Source organism: Anguilla anguilla, chromosome 18 (genome assembly GCF_013347855.1).
Source record: "Anguilla anguilla isolate fAngAng1 chromosome 18, fAngAng1.pri, whole genome shotgun sequence".
Taxonomy (NCBI): domain Eukaryota; kingdom Metazoa; phylum Chordata; class Actinopteri; order Anguilliformes; family Anguillidae; genus Anguilla; species Anguilla anguilla.
Window position 1 is genome coordinate 16,641,218 of NC_049218.1, and position 18,748 is coordinate 16,659,965.

At 40.6% G+C, this 18,748-nt stretch overlaps 2 protein-coding genes across 3 annotated transcripts; one reads left to right on the forward strand and one right to left on the reverse strand.

Moving 5' to 3' along the window:
- The first annotated feature begins 51 nt into the window (after positions 1–51).
- On the forward strand, positions 52–16,058 carry herc4 (HECT and RLD domain containing E3 ubiquitin protein ligase 4). Of its 2 annotated transcripts, XM_035400888.1 has the most exons (24): positions 57–425; positions 2,424–2,713; positions 3,234–3,393; positions 3,927–4,003; positions 4,664–4,885; positions 5,739–5,830; positions 6,212–6,342; positions 7,070–7,230; positions 7,841–7,917; positions 8,249–8,364; positions 8,930–8,989; positions 9,937–10,048; positions 10,370–10,559; positions 11,095–11,267; positions 11,485–11,604; positions 11,918–12,016; positions 12,148–12,315; positions 12,728–12,871; positions 13,047–13,213; positions 13,512–13,578; positions 13,784–13,866; positions 13,992–14,175; positions 14,962–15,064; positions 15,224–16,058. In XM_035400888.1, exons 2-24 carry the CDS (start codon positions 2,488–2,490, stop codon positions 15,430–15,432), a joined length of 3,141 nt encoding a protein of 1,046 aa, XP_035256779.1. In that variant the 5' UTR covers positions 57–425; positions 2,424–2,487; the 3' UTR covers positions 15,433–16,058. The 2 variants fall into 2 exon arrangements, with proteins under 2 accessions (XP_035256780.1, XP_035256779.1); XM_035400889.1 differs by lacking the exons at positions 11,918–12,016; positions 12,148–12,315; positions 12,728–12,871; ... (4 more) ...; positions 14,962–15,064; positions 15,224–16,058 and having other exon boundaries at positions 52–425; positions 11,095–11,271; positions 11,485–11,573.
- Positions 16,059–16,314: 256 nt separating this feature from the next.
- LOC118218309 (cytochrome c oxidase subunit 5B, mitochondrial) lies at positions 16,315–18,074 on the reverse strand. The gene is made up of 4 exons (XM_035400895.1): positions 17,876–18,074; positions 16,979–17,049; positions 16,750–16,849; positions 16,315–16,575 (listed from the first exon to the last, which is right to left on the reverse strand). The coding sequence occupies exons 1-4, from the start codon at positions 17,979–17,981 to the stop codon at positions 16,463–16,465; spliced, it is 390 nt and encodes a 129-aa protein (XP_035256786.1). The 5' UTR covers positions 17,982–18,074; the 3' UTR covers positions 16,315–16,462.
- Between the last annotated feature and the right edge of the window lie 674 nt (positions 18,075–18,748).

The window sequence follows — 18,748 nt, forward strand, 5'->3', positions numbered from 1 at the left end:
GTTAACTGCATATTTGGAAGACTAGCCTCTTCGCCAGTTGCCTCTCCAATCGCATTCACGCTCCGTGCTGCGCACATAGGCTGCGCAGCACGACACGGGAAATTTGCTGTCGTCACACCCGGAGCAGCATGCTATCCCAGCTTGCTTATCTGGACTGAAGGCCTAGCTACTGTAATTGCATAACAAGCTACAGGCTTCTAGAAAGTCGTGGAAATGACTGGGCATTTCCCCGACTGAGTCTGGTTATTGCAACATATATTACAGACAGACAACAGACCGCTAAGCCACACACTTGGTGGGTCTCTGTCTGATGATGGAAAGATGACTGTTTGCTAGCTACCAAGCTGGTCCTTTAACTAGCTAAAAGGAAGCATAATTAGCCAGCTCGCTACGGTGTGGTGACATAAAAATTGGACTAGCAACAGGTAAGTTCCCTTGTATACGACCGTACATATTTGACGTAGCTTGCAGGTCATTCTTAGCTTACCAGCTGCCTATGGACAGTGGTGCAGTGATTTGGTAAAATGCGTGTTTTAGCCGCCTGCTTGGGTCTCGAGTACACTGTCAGCTTTAACTGATCAGCAAACGTTATTAATGTTAAAGACAAGCTAAGTTGGTGTGCAGGAGGTAACGTAGCCTACTTAAGCTGTCCTTACATTTGCGTCTATTTGTGGTTTTTGTGAACTTGTGTTATTAGCAGGCTAGCTGCAGCCTTCGTCTTGTTGGGTCATTCAGCCAAATCGTCTGCCTTTGCATTAGTTGGTTTAATCACAAACCTTGATAAAATAGGAGATGCATCAACCGGAACATACAATGGATGACCGCTTGCCATTCAGTAGCACGTTTTAGGACGTCTCGTGCACTTTGCGACTCTGTTTGTTGTGGTCTTCTGTTTGCACAAATGTTTCAGCGCCGAAATTGGAACTTCAGGTCAAAACAGCTGTTTTTACCTGAATAGATATTACGTGTCACGCCCACTGATACAGTGGTCACGCCTCGTGTTGTAATGAAACTGAAACTACGATCGACTGTTGCCCTGTCCAATATCTGCATTTTCCCAGTCTTTTTTTTACTGCAGCGTTGGCAGTGCGTAGCAAGGGCTGATACATTCTTTTAGACCAAGAGATCGTTGTCGCCATTTCAGAGGAACTGGTTTCTTTCTAGTTGCATCGAGTTCTTCCTGTTGCTGTGGTGTCGTTTTACGATGGTTCCTTGAAAACACGAGATATTTGTTCTTCTCCTATTAACGTTACTGTCCATAAGGTAGAACCTTCTGAGTGTGTACTGAATACTGCACAAGCTTAAGCTTATTTGCAATTTCTCACTGGGAATAACCTTCTTGCTACAATATGTTTACTTGGCTGTGCACATCAAAGTCTAACTCTTCCTTTGCCATATTTCTTGAAACTTTAGTCCCTATTTTACTTGGACTCCATGCTAATGGTATTAGGTTACCTGTGGTTTTAAAAACCATTGGGTTAAGATAAGAGTTCACTCAATTTCATTACTCTTCCACATCTCTCTCCAACCTCCACCTCCCATTTTGCAAAATGATTGGATAGACTTCCAATAATGAGGATAATTGGTATTAAAGCCAAAGGAGGCTATTTCAAGCAAATGTGTGCCTAAGATTATTTTTTAAGTAAAACCTTTTGGTTTATTTAGGGAAATTGGGGGGAAAATAAATGTGCATATATTAACTGAATTGTTCTCTACCTAAAGTTTTTGTAATAACCACAGGTGGCCTAATACTTTTGGCCTGTACTGTATAGCTATATACTGAAGTGCTGAATTTGAGAATGGTACAACAAGCGCTCGCACACACACTCGCCAGCACACACAGATATCAGATACTGTTCCACTGTGTAGCTAGCTGGTCTGACGGCTCAATAGCTAGCCTGTCAAACAGTGGTTATGTAGTTGGCCAGCTAACCAGCTAACTTCTGACTAATTCAGTCTTGCTAGCTTTTTCATAAATATATAGCTAGCTAATGTGACGTTAGTCAAGTGCAGCCAAATGCTTCTATAAAATATCTACTGCCTTATTTATTACTTTAACTTGCAGGAGCATTAGAAAACAACATTGGAAATGTCCTTGTCACAATGAGTCACTTGTTTTCTTCGATTAAATCTTGTAGCTTGCCAACTACAAGATGCTTTGTCACAGTTTGCTAGACAACTTCAAAGCTATCTTGGAGCATCACGTCATTGCTCTGCATTTATCAGTTTACCATGATCCTTCACGTTTAGATACCGAGCGCACGTGCTCTGGTGCCAAAATACCCAATGGTCAAACATGGCAGGCTCCATGAATTGGCTTCTTGCTCTCATATGTATCAATGGAACCAGTAAGCAGAAGCTCTTCCTGGTTCGTCTATATCTCAATGGGCCTTTCTAATTGCCTTTTTTATTTTGATTCACAGGAACTCAGCTGATTGGCTGTCTACAGCAGGGAGAACAGGAAGTGGCAGGCTGAGGCTGGCAGCCATGCTGTGCTGGGGAAATGCCTCCTTTGGTCAGCTTGGCTTGGGTGGGATCGATGAGGAGGTTGTGTTGGAGCCCAAGGACTGTCCGTTCTTTAAAGGGCAGGTGATCTGTGAGGTTGGCTGTGGCCTTCGGCACACGGCCTTTCTTTTGGGGGATGGCACAGTGTACACCTGTGGCTGCAATGATCTTGGGCAGCTGGGACATGAGAAATCCAGGAAAAAACCAGGTGAGCAGCATTCAGCATCAGTGGATTTCAGTCTGATCAGGCCTGCCTGGAAGTTCAGAAAATTCTGTAATATAGGCATGCATATTCACAAACGTATCAATTCATTGTCGATGTTATTGGCTTTTTAAATTGTGTATTGGCATCTTATTCTCCAGCCTTAAGTTACTTTATAAACTATCGGACCCACCGCAACCCTTGGACCAACATGGCCCGCCAGCTAAAGTTTCCAGACAACGGAATTTAGTTAGCTAATAATGACATTTACCAAACGTTACCAAACACTGGCTAGACCCTATTTCTCTAGCATTAACCCAGTGTTTCAGATAAAGCTCAAAAAGAAAAAAGGGTCATGCCCCAGAAACATAACAAATACAGGCAGACAAGCAAGGACTCTGCAGAAGTGCACACTTACAGCTAATGCATCACAGCAAAGACTGAGCTCAATTGTGTTTTATTTCCAAGGTGGAAATCCTGCGTAGTATGCCTTTAAGACTGGCCGTGTTCTTGTATTTCTCTATAGAACAGGTGGGAGCACTAGATGCTCAGATCATTGTGGGCGTGTCCTGCGGAGAGGCCCACACCCTTGCGCTGAATGACAAGGGCCAGGTGTTTGCCTGGGGCCTGGCCTCCGATGGACAGCTGGGCTTTACGAGTGCGGAGGAGTGCACCCGTGTCCCTCGGTACAGCCCTGTGTGGTGATTTCCCTGCTAACTGCTTATGCCTGGGGGGTTTATTGCCTGCTATAGCCTAGTTCACTGACTCCCTCCCCCACCCCTCAGCTGAGGCTTTAACGTTTTAAAAGTTGATAGTTCAGTTTTAGTTCTGTCGGGGACATATGGGGATAGCTGCAACCTGTTAGGTATTGTATGTGATTTTCATAATGGCAGTAAGAAAGTATTATTTTTCTGCATTGTTAATAAAGCATAGAAATTATGAGCATAATTTGACATATTACTGAGTTGCTTAGGTTGGATCTCCCTGTGGGGCTGCCAGCTGCAGTCAGTACCGTCATGGTCCAGATTCAGTTCAGCACTGTAGGAGTCGCCCCTGTGCTGGAGCAGTGCATTAACAGGATGATCTACTTGGCAGGCCTTTTTTTAAATGCATTTTGACATGGAGAACATTTTAGAATGGAAAATGCTAGTGACTGAAGTGTCTCTACGGTCACAATAGGATTATTTTAAATTATTTTTTCCTTTTCTCCCAACATTAGAAACATCAAGAGCTTATCAGAAGTTCAGGTTGCTCAAGTGGCTTGTGGGTTCCGTCACTCCCTTGCTTTGGCCAAAGGTAAAATGGCACTTAACTGTTTTTCATAAACCATTTATTTGACAAACTGAAACCATTTTCCCTTTAGCGAGTACCTACAGGGACAGTTCTGTTCAGTAAATGGGGAATGGAAAATCTACAGGACTAGACACTTATGAAGTGCTGTCTATAAGAAATGCATTGTGCTGTTCCAGGAGGATCATGTAGAGCTTTTATAGTCATTGATGTGAATGCCTTTTGGAGAAAGAATGCTTTATGGTAATATGGGGGAACTAAAATCAAAGATGAGTATTCCTTTTTCCCCCCTTTCTACTTCTGCAAATGGCTGGAAAATCCTGTTACTTGGAAAACTTGATGGGGGGGTAAGGAGCTGTGTTTGATGTCCAATTGTTAATGGCAGTTCCGTGATTCCTACAAAGTTCAATATGGCAACAAAATTTATCGCAACAGTAATGGGTTCTAGACTCCAGGTTCTAGTCAGCCAAGAACCTGTCCACCATATCCACTGTAGGACCCATCCTGCACTTGTAGCAGATGGTTTATTTAACATGAGAGCCCCCAGTTGGATGAATTAATACATTTGCAGTTCAGCGGTTGTTAAGGAATAGGGTCTTGAACCTTTGCCCTTCCTTCAATGGGAATCTTCAGAGTTAAGTTTGTGTTTTTTCTTTTTTGAAACAGGAGGCAGTGTGTACTCTTGGGGTCAGAATAAATACGGACAGCTGGGATTGGGGTCTGATGGCAAAAACAAGACCTCTCCCTGTGTGATCCAGTCCCTTCATGGGATCCCATTTGCGCAGGTAGCAGCGGGGGGCGCCCACAGTTTTGCCCTCACCCTGTCGGGAGCAGTGTTTGGGTGGGGGCGCAACAAGTTTGGGCAATTGGGCGTCAATGACAATAATGGTAAGGCAAAAACATTAACTGCACGTAAGCATATGTGCTAGTTATAGTAGCTTTGATGATACTGGCCGCTACAAACAATATTATCTAATCATTGTCAGCCAGATTGCTAATATTATGGCTGATGTAACATGACATGCATGCTTCAGAAAACTGATGCGCCGCTGATGCTGTAAATTAAGCATGGTCATTCTCAAAAAGTAGCCTAAACGTAATCTGAATTGCTTATTTTTATTTGTGAAAGCCAAACTCATAAGCTGTGAGGCTCTGAATCTCTCTAGACTTATGCTTTCTTCTCAATACTAAAGCATGCAAGTTGAAAAATAATTTTTAGATTATTTATTTATTTTTTATGTTTTACCTTTTTTTTCATAAATTGATGTTTGTGTTTACCAAGGTCTTCTATGAATTTGGAAACTTGGCTGCTGGTTGCATTGGTGCTATAATGTAGGGGAGGCATCAGCCATCTTGGCTAGGCAAATGTTGTTGGATATCAGCCTGAGAATTTCCATAACTTAGAACTGATAATTCTTTTAGAGATGTGGAATTTGGGCTGTGCATGTGGTTTGCTCTCCCATGCCAAGTTATCACTGAAACTGCTTTTATAGCACTTCAAGGACCTTCTTTTTCCTGGCTGAAGCTGACAAAACCTTTTTTTATAGCACAAGTTCTTTCGTAGCTTTTAAACAAAAATTCTTACTTGTGTACATCCGTGTTTGTACCTGGCATCTAAATGTCCAATTGTTGGGAGGTAATGTATCAAATCTGGACTGTAAACACAATAAAAGTCAAGGTTGTTCATGAAAAGAAGTGTTTTGTGTCCCTCTGAAAGGACCTGCTAATTCTTGTCTTTCAGACAGACACTTTCCTGTCTTGCTGAAATCACTCCGTTCTCAGAGGGTGGTGTACATCTGCTGTGGAGAAGATCACACGGCCGCTCTAACGAAGGTAACAGGAGAAGCACATCCTTAATCATGCTCTCACCTGCTTCTCTTTCCCCCTTTCAGAATCCATTCTCAAGACATGTGTGGGGACTTGTCTTTTGTCTATTGAAGTATTTCAGACCAATACAATGTTCTTTCCTTTGAAACATATTTTGAAAGCCAGTGCACAGATCTTTCAGTGTTTCCCTTGTCCCACTTTCCCATGGTTAATTGCAAAACCCTTGTCTGCAATGTTGCCCTGTCCATAATCTTAGTTTATTGTCTGATAATACAACCCCAGTATTATCCTGCATCTTTATTCCTTTGTTTTATGTGGTAAAACAGTTTTTTCCTGTTGTGTCAGTGGAATTATATGTTTTGTTAAAAAAAAAACTGCTTGATGCAGGAGGGTGGAGTTTTTACATTTGGAGCCGGGGGATATGGTCAGCTGGGACATAACAGCACAAACCACGAGATTAACCCCCGCAAGGTGTTTGAGCTCATGGGAAATGTAGTTACACAGATTGCCTGTGGTAGGTAAGTACATAGTCTAACTTCATTGTAAGTTAAGGAAACATGTCTTTGTTTCTTCTGTACGTTTCTATGTTTTCCAAAAACTAGAAGAGCACAACTGAGAAACAATATCCAAAATATGGGATGTGTTCGATTCTTTGAAAATTTTCCTGTTGCAGCATTGTCCGCCCCCAAATTATGTCTGCTTCATTTTATGCCAAGTGCGTTCTTATACAGTCATAATTCCACAGTGGGTCGCACTGTTGTCTCACAGCAAGACGGTGCTGGGTTCAAATCCAGGTTCACCTCATTCATATAACAAGTCGTATCGAATATCGTTGTTCAAAAAAAGAATTGTGGTATCAATATTATATTATAATCTGATTTAGTCTGCTGCCATCTCACTGATTGACAAATGTAATCTAGCTAACATTTTGGATAAAGTATGGCATGACTTGCTCCATTGTGTTGAGTCTGTTTTAAATATGGCAGTGAATAGGAGAAACATTCTAATTGCAAAATCAAATGTTCCAAGAATCTTATCACACACGATTGTCTAGTTTAGTAGATGTGAAAATCAAGTGGGTTTACACCTCTGCTCAGAAGTTTAATTTCACACCAACCACATGTACACACCTGTGGACTGTCTGAATTTACTGTATGTCTGAAAATGTAACTTTCATATATAGCTTATCGATTAGCGAGTTAATTGTCCTAATGTTGTTATACATTTTGTTTGGCATTCAATAAGGCAGCACACACTGGCGTTCATCCCTTCCTCTGGGAAGATTGACTCTTTTGGACTGGGAGGGAATGGCCAGCTTGGCACTCGCTCCGCATGCAACCGGAAAAGCCCGGCTCCAGTGAAGGGCACCTGGATGTCAAACAACGGGCCCAGTGCCCCGAGCACAGGTGAGCGTGCACTGCTGGGTGGGGTAAGGGGCGGCAGCTGCGGCTGGCTCTCTCTCGCAGTCAAGAGCTTGTATTCAAATTCACATCCTGCTTCCCACCTCTCACCATAAATAACTGGAAACACATTAGGGCTTGAGAGCACAAGTCCCAAAATTTTGATTTTAGGGATACGTACATTTGGGAGGGGGTGATCAGCTTCACATAAGTGGTGACTGCCCCCCACCCCCCCCATCCCCCCATTTAACAGCTGTTCCAGTTGGTGTCTATCTTGGAAGAACATGACCTCAGTGCAGATTTTCTTATTTGTTGGATGATGGCTTTTATTTAATTTAATAATCCGTCATCCAGTTTATTTATTTATTTTTATTTTTTATTGTTGTGGGGTGAACTAACAAGCAGTAGTTCAGAGAAAAGAAGCCCACGATGTTCAGGAAATGGTATTGCCCTGCAACTGATGGCCACTGGAAGATGATCATTGATTGTTTTTCAAGGCGCTGTGCATGTATTGAAATATGATTGTAGCTCATATTCCTTCTGTTGGCGGCGCTGTTGTCATGGTAAATTTTATTTGACCTTTTTTCTCTCCTTCCCCCACCCCCTGCTCTCGCAGATGCTCATCGGTCTTTCAGTGTGAAGAGAATATTTGCTGGTGGGGACCAGAGCTTTGCCCATTACTCCGCTTCTCAGGTTTGGTTAACATTCAGAGTCATTGCAGCTCCTGACAGTTTCCAGCAGTTGCATTCAATTTTGGATTGATAATATTTCAAATTAAGATTGACTATTCAGTGGCAGAACTTTAAATGCAGTATAAAGCATTGTAAGATGTTTGTTCACATTTGGATTAAAGTCATTACAATTATATTTCAGTATTTGAGGTAATTGTATTGAATATAATTTAATAATTAAAAATAATAGTGCATTTCTGGTTCATGTTTGTAGGTTCATGTTTTGTGTGTAATTAAGTTGATTTAAGATGACTTCTCAAAATGGACGTTTCAGACTTACTTTTTTGTTACAGAATTCCCTAGATGTCCGAGTACCTGACCCTGACAGACACATTTATACGCTGAACCCAGATGTTATTCAGCGTTGGCTGAGTCATACACAAGGAAGACTGCCTCTGGAGATTGCCAAGTACTTATTGCTTTCTTTTAAAATTAATTTTAACACACTACTGATTCAGGATTATTGAATATACAGTATATATGTGCCCTCCAAATTATGGGAATGTCATTTGATTTGATATCAAAAGATGGATATGAGACAAAAGTACAATCTGCTTTTTATTTTGCAGTATTCGCATGTGTATATGTTTTGGTTTTGCCATTTTACACTGTGTGGTATTGCCCCAACAAAAAACCTTTCACTTCATCGTTCCCAAACTTTTGGAGCGTACTGTGTGTGTGGGTTTGTGTGACAGTTTTAAGGACTTTTTTCCAAAAAGATCTCACATTTCAGGAAAAAAATGTGAAAATGTACACACAACAAATGTTTCAGGACATTTATGGAATTGTTGTATGTGGTTTTGTTTTGGCCTCTAAGGAATGTTTGCAGTTTGTCTGGGCTTTACCATTTCTGTAGATTACCTGTAGAAATCTGTTTGCTGGGATATTCGATAATGTTGGAGCTGCTTGTGCATGTGTTGATTTGGAAATGGGAATTAATTGAGGAAATTTATCCTTTTTTTCTGTTCGTGTAGTGAGATTGAGACCGTGTTCTCTTCTGCAAGTTGCCTCAACGGGAGCTTTTTGTCTGAAAGGTAATAGTACATGTGACAAAGGCTTTTTATAATCTCCCCTCAAACTTTCTGCATGCTAATATTTACATTCTGCTGATCACTGTCTGTAATCACTATGAAACTATTTAACGCTGTGCTGTCTGACAAGACACTATTATAATGCTCATAAGTCAGGAGGTGAAACTAGTGTGGCTCTTGTACACCAGTGTTTAAGGCTCATAACAGGCTGCTTGGAAAATGCTTAAATACCGAAAGGTTTTTAAACATTCAGGGCCAAAACTCACAGAGATGGGACAAATACTTGTAGTTTTGGGTTAAAATAAATCCAATTGAATCTGACTGTCTTTAATAATTCCAGATTGGGACAAATGCATCAGCCTAACCATATAAAAACATGACCATTGAGAGATGGAGTAAAGCATTGGTAATCAGTGCTTCAGTGTTTGCCTTGCTCCAAGAGATGAGTCGCTCCATTGTGACATCATTTATGGAATCTAATCAGTAAACCAGCATAAATAAAAATATCTTTTTTAAAAAGCTATACACACCTCGCTTGTCGAGTGTGAAGTATTTTAAGCTTTACATATTTTTACAGTTCGCCATTTTCACTGAATTCATGATGAAGGGGAGGTATTTTCCAGGTAGATGACAAGTGACGCCCCTTAGCAAAACTGTGAATTTGGATACTTACAGAAGTTTCTGACAAAATACTGGTTTTATAATGGCTGGTAATATAATAATAATAATAAACTAAATATTTATATAACACATTTCATATCATAAAATGCAGCTCAAAGTGCTTTACAAGAGAAACAATAGAAATCAGAAACAATAGAAATGGTTTAGGGCATTCGGGGATTTGTGGTCTAGTGTGAGAAGATACAACTCCAAAGCAGCATGTTTCAGTCTGCCATTATTAGTCTAAAACAGCGTGTGCCGTTTATTTATTTATTTATTTGTTTCTCCAGCCACCCGGATCATTACAACACGAGTAGCAGATGCTCTGGAGTGGACATGAACGCCGCACGCCTCTTGTTTCACAGATTGACCGGACCCAACTTCCCACATATCACACAGCAGGTGAGTATTGAGGAAGTGCGCAGTTTGTACAGGGATTATATCTGATCGATTATGAGAGTGAGGACAAGCAGGCCTGCCGAGAGCAGCCCCCTGGGATCGTCCATCATTGGCTGTAGTGTCACATGGACAGTTTTGGGATGTAGAATCCAAAGTGTACATAACGAATTACCTTTTCAATATTTTTGGGCCACTCAAGTCGTGTTTGGAAGCAAATTCAGAATCGAGACCTTCATCGTTTCCCTGCGTATTTCCTAAAATGGGCCTAGAATTTATTCACAATATTTAGTCCAAATCTGCCACGGTTTTGCGTTTTTCTTTTAGATTGCTGCCAGTTTAGAGAAGACCCTGATCCCCGGGCTTACCAGCTCTCCTCCAGACATCGAAGCTCTGCGTCTCTACCTCACTCTGCCCGAGTGCCCGTTGTTTCACGACCCCAACACTTACCAGACTCTCGCTATCCCATTGGGGAAGGCGGTCATCAGCTTGAAACCGGCACCGCTTAAGGTCCTCGGTATGGCGTTTTCTCATACATGTATGACCTTCATCAGAACGCATGACCGATGAAGAATGTTTATTATATCGTTGTCACTGATTGATTCCATTTTTCTCTCCGGGTAAACAATGCCCAGTAAAGATTGTTTCAGTGGTTAATAATAAGTATTACAAGTGGTATTGATTAACATATTGTCAATATTGGTAAATAGTGCTAGCTATAATAATGACTCCAAATTGTACTCAAGCTTGTTCTCTAAAAGCTCAGGAAATAATGTGGAGGGTGTGGGAGATTTGAAATGTGGAAAATTCATGTTTATTTCTGGTGTTGTTATAATGCTCTGAGTTCCCATCTCCAAGATGAGCTGTATTGCATTTTTTTAAATGTCAGTAAATAAGTACTACTATTTTTATAGGTTTCGGATTAATTTTCATTTATAAGACTTATTTGTATTAGGTAACATGCTTTTAAGAGAAGAGCAAAGTTATAATTTTGCCTGTTGGGTGGAACTGTTGGTGGCAATTTAAATAGTTGATTTGTTTCTGGTATTCAGAAAATTGGTGGTCAAAATTTGAGCCTCCAGTCTTCCAAAGGCTTGTGGACCTGTACAAGGAGGTGGTGCTGAGCCTCTTGAGAATACAGAAGATCGGCATTGCCCCTTCAGAGCACAGAACTCTCACCAGCTTTCTTCATACTGCTCTCAAGTTCCTGGGGATTCTACATGTTGTGAGTGGGTCATTTACCACTTATTCACTTCACAAAAAGCTATACTTAGCTTTACTTACATTTGTAATCTAGCATTGCTGTTAGTTTGGTTGGCAAAGTAATATTTATTTTATGTTTTTGAACAGTATTAATGTGTACAAAATGCATGCTGTTTGGATGTTGTCTAATTAAAGATTGGTGGGGAAGTTTTGTTTACATGTTTCCATTGGCATTACAGGTGAATGAAAGAGCAGGTCATATCCTAGAGTATGACAGGTTCTACATTCACGAGTTGGGTGATCTCATTGACATCAGAGCTGACTACATCAACTGGATTCAACAGCAGATGTTTTCAGTGGTAAGCATTGAAATCGAAGTAGATCCGTGGCTGTTTAAAAATGTGTTGACCCTAAACAATCACATTTTGGGGCTTTGTCCCCTTTTGCTACCTTGTGATATTACCATTTTTATTATTTATTTATTTTAAATAAATCCTCAGGCCAAAAACTTGGGATGCCTGGACTTATTCGTATCTATTGACCACATTTTCATTGTTCGTAGTAGCGGTAGTGGTAGTAGTAACAACCCAGGACATTTCATTCAAATTGTGTTTAGTTTAATTAAAATTTTATGTCCAATATTTTGAATGGAATTTGTGTTTGTCGCCTCAGGTGCCAGAGTATCCAATCACCATGTGCAGATACCCATTTGTATTTGACGCTCAAGCAAAGACAACATTGCTTCAGACTGATGCAATGTTACAGATGCAGGTGAGGATATACATGACAGAAAAGTAGTAGCACATATGGAACTAATGCCCCCAGTGAGTGTAGCAGTACAAAAACATTTTGTTTTTTTCCGGGTTTAAGTAGTTTTTGTTGGGCTTTGTTTCTTTGGTCAGATGGCAGTAGACCAGGCACAGAGGCAAAACTTCTCTTCCCTCTTCCTGCCTGTGGTGGAGTCCGTGGACCCCTGCCTGATTCTCATTGTCAGGAGGGACAATATCGTGGAGGACACAGTCGAGGTCCTGAGGAAATCCAAGAACATTGACTACAAGAAGCCCCTGAAGGTGTGGCTGCAGTCCTTTGAGAATGTCTGCCATGTTGTATTCTTTACACTGAGCATTGAACATGCACCAGTGTCCCTTTTTCTGAGTTCATGGTCACAAAGCTACAATCTCATCCCTGTCGTGATTGCCCTTTCATGTATAAATACAAGGTGTGTGCAAGTGTTATGGTCTGCTCAGATTGCAGTCGATTTTGTGGCATTTATCATCTTGTATTATGCATTTACATGCGATCGCATCAGGTATATTTTACAGGAAGCCCTGTTACAAAACTGAGATTAAAAAGGATATTGGGCTTTACAGTACTCTGTTCGTGTTTAAGGTAATAGGTACTTTAAATGTGGAGCTTGGTTTCAAACATAGGGTTGTTCCCTGCGCTTAGCAGTTTGTATTTACTACTTTGTTTTCTGTTTAGGTGATTTTTGTTGGGGAAGAGGCTGTGGATGCAGGAGGTGTACGGAAAGAGTTCTTCCTACTTATAATGAGAGAGCTTCTTGACCCTAAATATGGAATGTTTAGGTACTATGAGGAATCGAGGCTGATCTGGTTTTCCAACAAGGTAAAAATGCTAATTGGTGATTGTGTGCTATTTAAGGTACATTTCTTCCCAAATTCACTTTTCCTACTTACACTTGAGTTCTGGTGCCAGTTCCCTCTTCAGTGACTAATGGCCTCATTATGAAACCTATTTGTGCCTTTTAGATCATTTTTTCTGTTTACATTCTTTCTGTTAGACATTTGAAGACATTGATTTGTTTCACCTGATTGGGGTCGTCTGTGGATTGGCCATCTATAACCTGACTATCGTGGAGCTGAACTTCCCTGTAGCGCTGTACAAAAAGCTGCTGAAGAGGAAGCCAACACTGGATGATCTGAAGGAGCTCATGCCTGACGTTGGAAGGTCAGACATGGGCTTTTAACATCACAGCTCCTACCAACCTGCTAAGGCCGCATACATTTACACAGAACCGCCTATGGGTTTACTTATAATGAACCTTGCAACAAAAGCCAGTGCAGATACAGTAGGTTTCCTGCAGCTGCACTGCTTGGACCCTGTTATATCCATCTTATATTTCTGCTGTATCTTTGATTTAGTCAGTGTTGGCCTACCCTTACAGAAGTTTTGTTGTATAGCCCTTAATATGGTGCTGCTAGATTTTGTTTGTTAAACAATCGTTCTACAACTCTTGTCTGGTCAGGAATTTACAGCTCCTGTTGGATTACACAGAAGACGATGTGGAAGACGCCTTTTGTTTGAACTTTACTGTGAGTCGTCATGGTTTAATCAGTTCTACATGTTTAAACATTATTGACTGGTACTGTACAATTGGTATTTAAAGGTATTTTTAAAATTCCAAATGAGTAGCTAAAGACTCAAAAGGCCTGGCCTCCTCTAGTTCACCTCTGCTTTTTCCAAGATGGCGTTTTTGTAGTATCATATAGTAGAAAACCAATACATTTTTTTTTTCAGGTTACAGTGGAAAATTTTGGTGCAACAGAAGTACTTGAACTTGTCAGAGATGGTATGGATATCAGCGTGAATAATTCAAACAGGTATCCATGTCTATGATCTATATGTGATTTAAATTATTTTGTATGATTCGTTACAATGGGTATTTTGGCAGTATAAAACCTGTGTAAGTTATTGAACTTAGAAATGGTTCATTTTATTTTTTAAGGCTGGAATATGTTAATGCATACGTGGACTACATTTTCAACATGTCTGTGGCGGAGCTGTTTGACGCATTCTACGCTGGATTCCATAAAGTGTGTGGAGGGAAAGTTCTTGAGCTGTTTCAACCCAGCGAACTCCAGGCAATGGTCATTGGAAACACCAACTACGACTGGAAAGAACTGGAAATGGTGAGATTCAGAGCTGGGGCCTGGTTCATTCCCTTAGTGTAAAATGAAGTAGCAATTTTCTTGTTTTCCAACAGAACACAACATATGGAATGCGTTTGTCACAGATAAAAATTTTTTTATTCCAGTACTGATTAGAGACCCACTCAATAATTTAGGTTGCTAATAAAATGCTAATTGCTTCCAAAGAGCAAAAAGGCGAAGATATGGTACTATAGAATATAATTACTGTCCATAAAGATCCTCATGAAAAGCACCATGAAAAGATGAAAAATAAGTATTAAAATAAGTGTTGCTCCAATATCAAAAGCAATAGCTAGCGAACGTTTTGCAGAGTAAACTCTGCCTACCTACCTCAGGTGTACTTTGTGTTGCCACAGTAGCTTTATGTGAACTGCAACAGAAGGCCCAGAAGGCTGAGCAAAGTTGTTGCCCAGGTTACCACAATGCCTGTGCAAGATGTTAAATACTGAGTATCATGATCCACTGAGGAATTCAGTTCTCATCCACGTAATTTACGTCAATTAGCAACCATAATTACTGAGTGGGCCTTTAAGTGACTTACCAGTCGCTTCCAACTGCCTGTTGGCAGAAAGGAAAAGGCCTGTCATGTAAGATGTCCACTAAACCCCCTCAATTACCAATCCTTATAAGCATCCCTGAACATATTTGAATATAGTTGTTAGTATTTATCTCTCTTCCAATGCACCTTTTTGTTTGATTGGATTTTTTTTTGCACTGAAAAAAATGAAATGGTAATATCGGGATGTGTATGGATCATTTCCCCAGGGTACTGAATACAAAGGAGAATACTGGCGTGAACATCCTACGATAAAATTCTTCTGGGAAGTGTTCCATGAATTGCCTTTGGAAAAGAAAAAACAGTTTCTTTGTGAGTATTGTTTTCTTGTCTTCATGGCAGTAAAAAATAAAAAATACAGAAAAAAGTCCATTGAAATGTCCCAACAATTTGAATTAAAATTGTTTTGCAGTTTTCTCATATCGGTTAGTGACTGACACATGCATCTTCACTTTTCTACCCTTTGTCTAGTGTTTCTGACCGGAAGCGACCGCATTCCCATCTTGGGAATGAAGAATCTGGCTCTGGTCATTCAGCCTACGGGTGGAGGGGATCAGTACCTGCCTGTGGCACACACCTGCTTTAACCTGCTGGACCTGCCCAAGTACAGCAGCAAAGAGGTGCTGGAGGAGAAGCTCATTCAGGCCATCAATCACTACGAAGGCTTTAATCTGGTCTAGAAACAACACTAAGAACAACTGCAAAGGATATACAGACTATAAATAAACACCCAAGGCCTAAGATAGTTTAAGATTGCTACAAAAATCGGCTGCAACGATCCAACCTAAAACACATCTATTCATTAGTTTTTACAGCGTTATTTTTCGCCTACTTGCCTGCCTGAATTCTGCCAAAAGATGAGAAACGGTGCGCCTTTCTGAATGAGTGAACAAACTCTTATTAATGTACAATACTGTGATCGTACCTTATCTGTTCAGAAGCAAATGCTGTGGAGAGCATGCTTCAGGACATTTCTGGGGTCTCAAAAATCAGCTTAAGTTCTTCAACAACCACTTGTTTGTATTTTCATTCTTTTTTTTTTTTTGATAGATATGTAAAGCTTTCCATGCTAGCGCATCCACTTTAATGACTGAACACTGTTCACATTGTTCAAAGTCAATGCATAAATATACAATTAATTATCATTCCCCCCATCACCCAGTATTTCGACAGTTAATCCATAGTGAAAGGAAATGCAACAGAATTCAAATGAACATTTTATTCTAACTTATATTTTGAAAAGGGGATGTTAAATAGATTCTACCGACTGTTGAAAATAAACCAAGCTCTTAAGTGTTTACAGCTGTTTATGTTGTCGATGACCAAGTTCTTCATGCAAATTTTCACTTTTTGAGGACTTCTTTTCACTTGTTCTTAATTTAGGTTTTGCTTCAATCCTAAGCATTGCTGAAAAATGCAGCAAGGATGTGAATGATTTGAGGGCACTGTACTTTCACCTTAGTTCCTATTTAAGGACTTTAAGGAAAATCTTTCTGTAAATAAATTCACATTTCAGCCATTTTTATAAAAGAAAGATTTGATATTGGAAGAGACTCATGGCATCAGAATATAATATAAGCACTTTATTGAATAAAAAGTGACGTTGTCAGTCGTACGTGTATCACTAGGATGATTTGGTTTGTTCTGAATGTGGAAAGCGAAGGCATGATGTTGGGTCCCACACGCTTCATGTTGGGTCCCGCACGCTGCCTAGTGCGGGAGATCGTGGTGGACCAGTTTGTAGTGCGCACCGCAGGATGGGCAACGCTGGGGGTTGCCCTCGTGAAGCCAGAACCACACGATTGCAGTGTTGTCTTCTTCACCTGGAAAGACGAGATCACGTCCTGTGAGTATGTCACCGTTTAGCAAATACTGGCATGGTAGCATAATGTTTAAGTAGCTTACATCCATAATTATGTTGGATATGTGTATAGCCAAGCGTTAGACCTGTTAGTCCGTCATATCGTCTTAGTCGATATTACAAGGTAGATGCTTACACAGGCAGCCCACCATCCTCTTGGTGCCAATACAAGGCACAATGTGGGGATCCTCTTTCGATCCTGAGTAATGTTTTGGCTTCAAAATGCTGTATGGATCCTGCAGCAAGCAGAGATGATAAAAAAAAAGGCGAGTGTCATAATATCTCATAACAATCATTTAAGCAGTTTTAATTTTGCCTGTATGGTGGTCTCTCAAGACCTTGTCTAGTAATTGGGCCTTGCCTACCTGTCCCTTCTTCAAAGCTTGCAAAGTCCGGCGCTCGAGCCCGGTCGCCTGCTCGTCATCAGTTGGAATGCCTGAAATGCAGCATGACAGGTGTTGGTAGTGTTAGTTTCGAATGTATTGTATTTTTTTTTTTAAAGGCTTAGGTTTTTTGTTTTTTTTAAGCAATCTCTTCAAGTGGGCATTGCATACAACAACCTGCCTTAGAGCAGTAAAAAATAGGCCTACCCTAGGCTACTTAAAAGTTGTAGCCTACATGTCTGAGTGGTGAATAGGTTAGTTGTGAATCTGAAAAGCATAGGATTTAAAATAGACTACGGTCGCAAGACCTATTCTGTAAAGTGACATTTGTGTCGTCCACGGCCTCTAGTGTTATTAAAAAACAATGAAAATGCAATAAATAATTGCACTGCACAAGCCTACAACTATATCGAGGCTAGTAAGCCAATAACTTTTAGCACTGCATTGCATTGAACATCTGCCAGAAAAGGTGGGTCTCTGGAGCCGCATGACATCGGAATAGACTCCGGGTGACCTTGATTGACTTCAACATTTAACATATTTTAAATAACGTGCAAATGTATAAGCGTCAGCTTATATTTTAATCACATTCGTGTAGGGTAGCCTATAGAAACATAGCCTTTGTGACATTTTCAAAGCCTACGTGCAAAACGTGATCACCCTTGTCTGTAGGGGGGAAGTAAAGGGTACAACATAGCCTACTCTGTTCTTGTCGATCGTCAGTAGGCCCTTTTGACATATGTGTTTCATCGTGACATTACGCGATTCAATAAATCACACCTTTTTAATGTGTTTACGTTTTAGAAATGCAAACTGCGCAAGACTGGCTTCAATTTAGTCGCACTGATATACAGTTTAAGATTCCATTTTACTACTTACCCTTCAAAGTCGCCACAGCACGGTGAGCTGGTGCTCTCAGAGACGGATTTAAAGTTAATAAACGCACTGCAAAACGGGGAACCCGGAGAAACATTCTGCCAGCCATAGTTTTTATTCCTGTTGGGCAGACGGCGCTCGAACTGAAACTGTCTTACTGCTCTACGGAAATGCCTTGTATTCCCTTATCAGAAAGCAACATTTGATTGACATTAAATAATACCCATTCATAAGGCAAAGATCGACCCAACGTTGACCAATGAGTGAATGTCTCCGGTGCATGAGTTGAGTCTAGCGGATACAACCATATTAACAAGATTATCAAAACATAGGCTAGTGTACTCGTGTGGATAGAAGGTCTTCCTGACCGTTGACAATAATTTTGTGTTACAGTCTAAAGGGGCAGTGCTCACTCGCTGATCAAGAAGAACGACGGAATCGGCCATAAAAATCCGAAGGCTCAACAGGTGTCTCTGACCCTGCATCTTCTTTCACCGTCACAGAACTTGTGTACATGATAAACGTAGGCGGCATTTGAATATTGCGGGGGCATTTCAGGACAAATTAGAATAGGCTAGCTGGCTACATGGATCTGGTACTTTTATGCGGTCTGACCCCAGCGGCGACCATTATTGGTCTACAAGTAATGCCACATAGTTATTTCTATACGAGCGTTATTTATTTATTTATTTAAGAACTGGTTTCACAATAAACAGCTCTGTAAGTTCATTAGTCGCATTTTTCTGTAATTAGGCGGAGAACGTGACCCATTTATTTATTTTAATTGTGTGCTCTTTACCGCGCCCTGTAGCAGTAAGGAAAAGCAAAATGCAGGTAAATTTAGTGTCTTATTGGAATGGCAGGTATGCGTCCGCC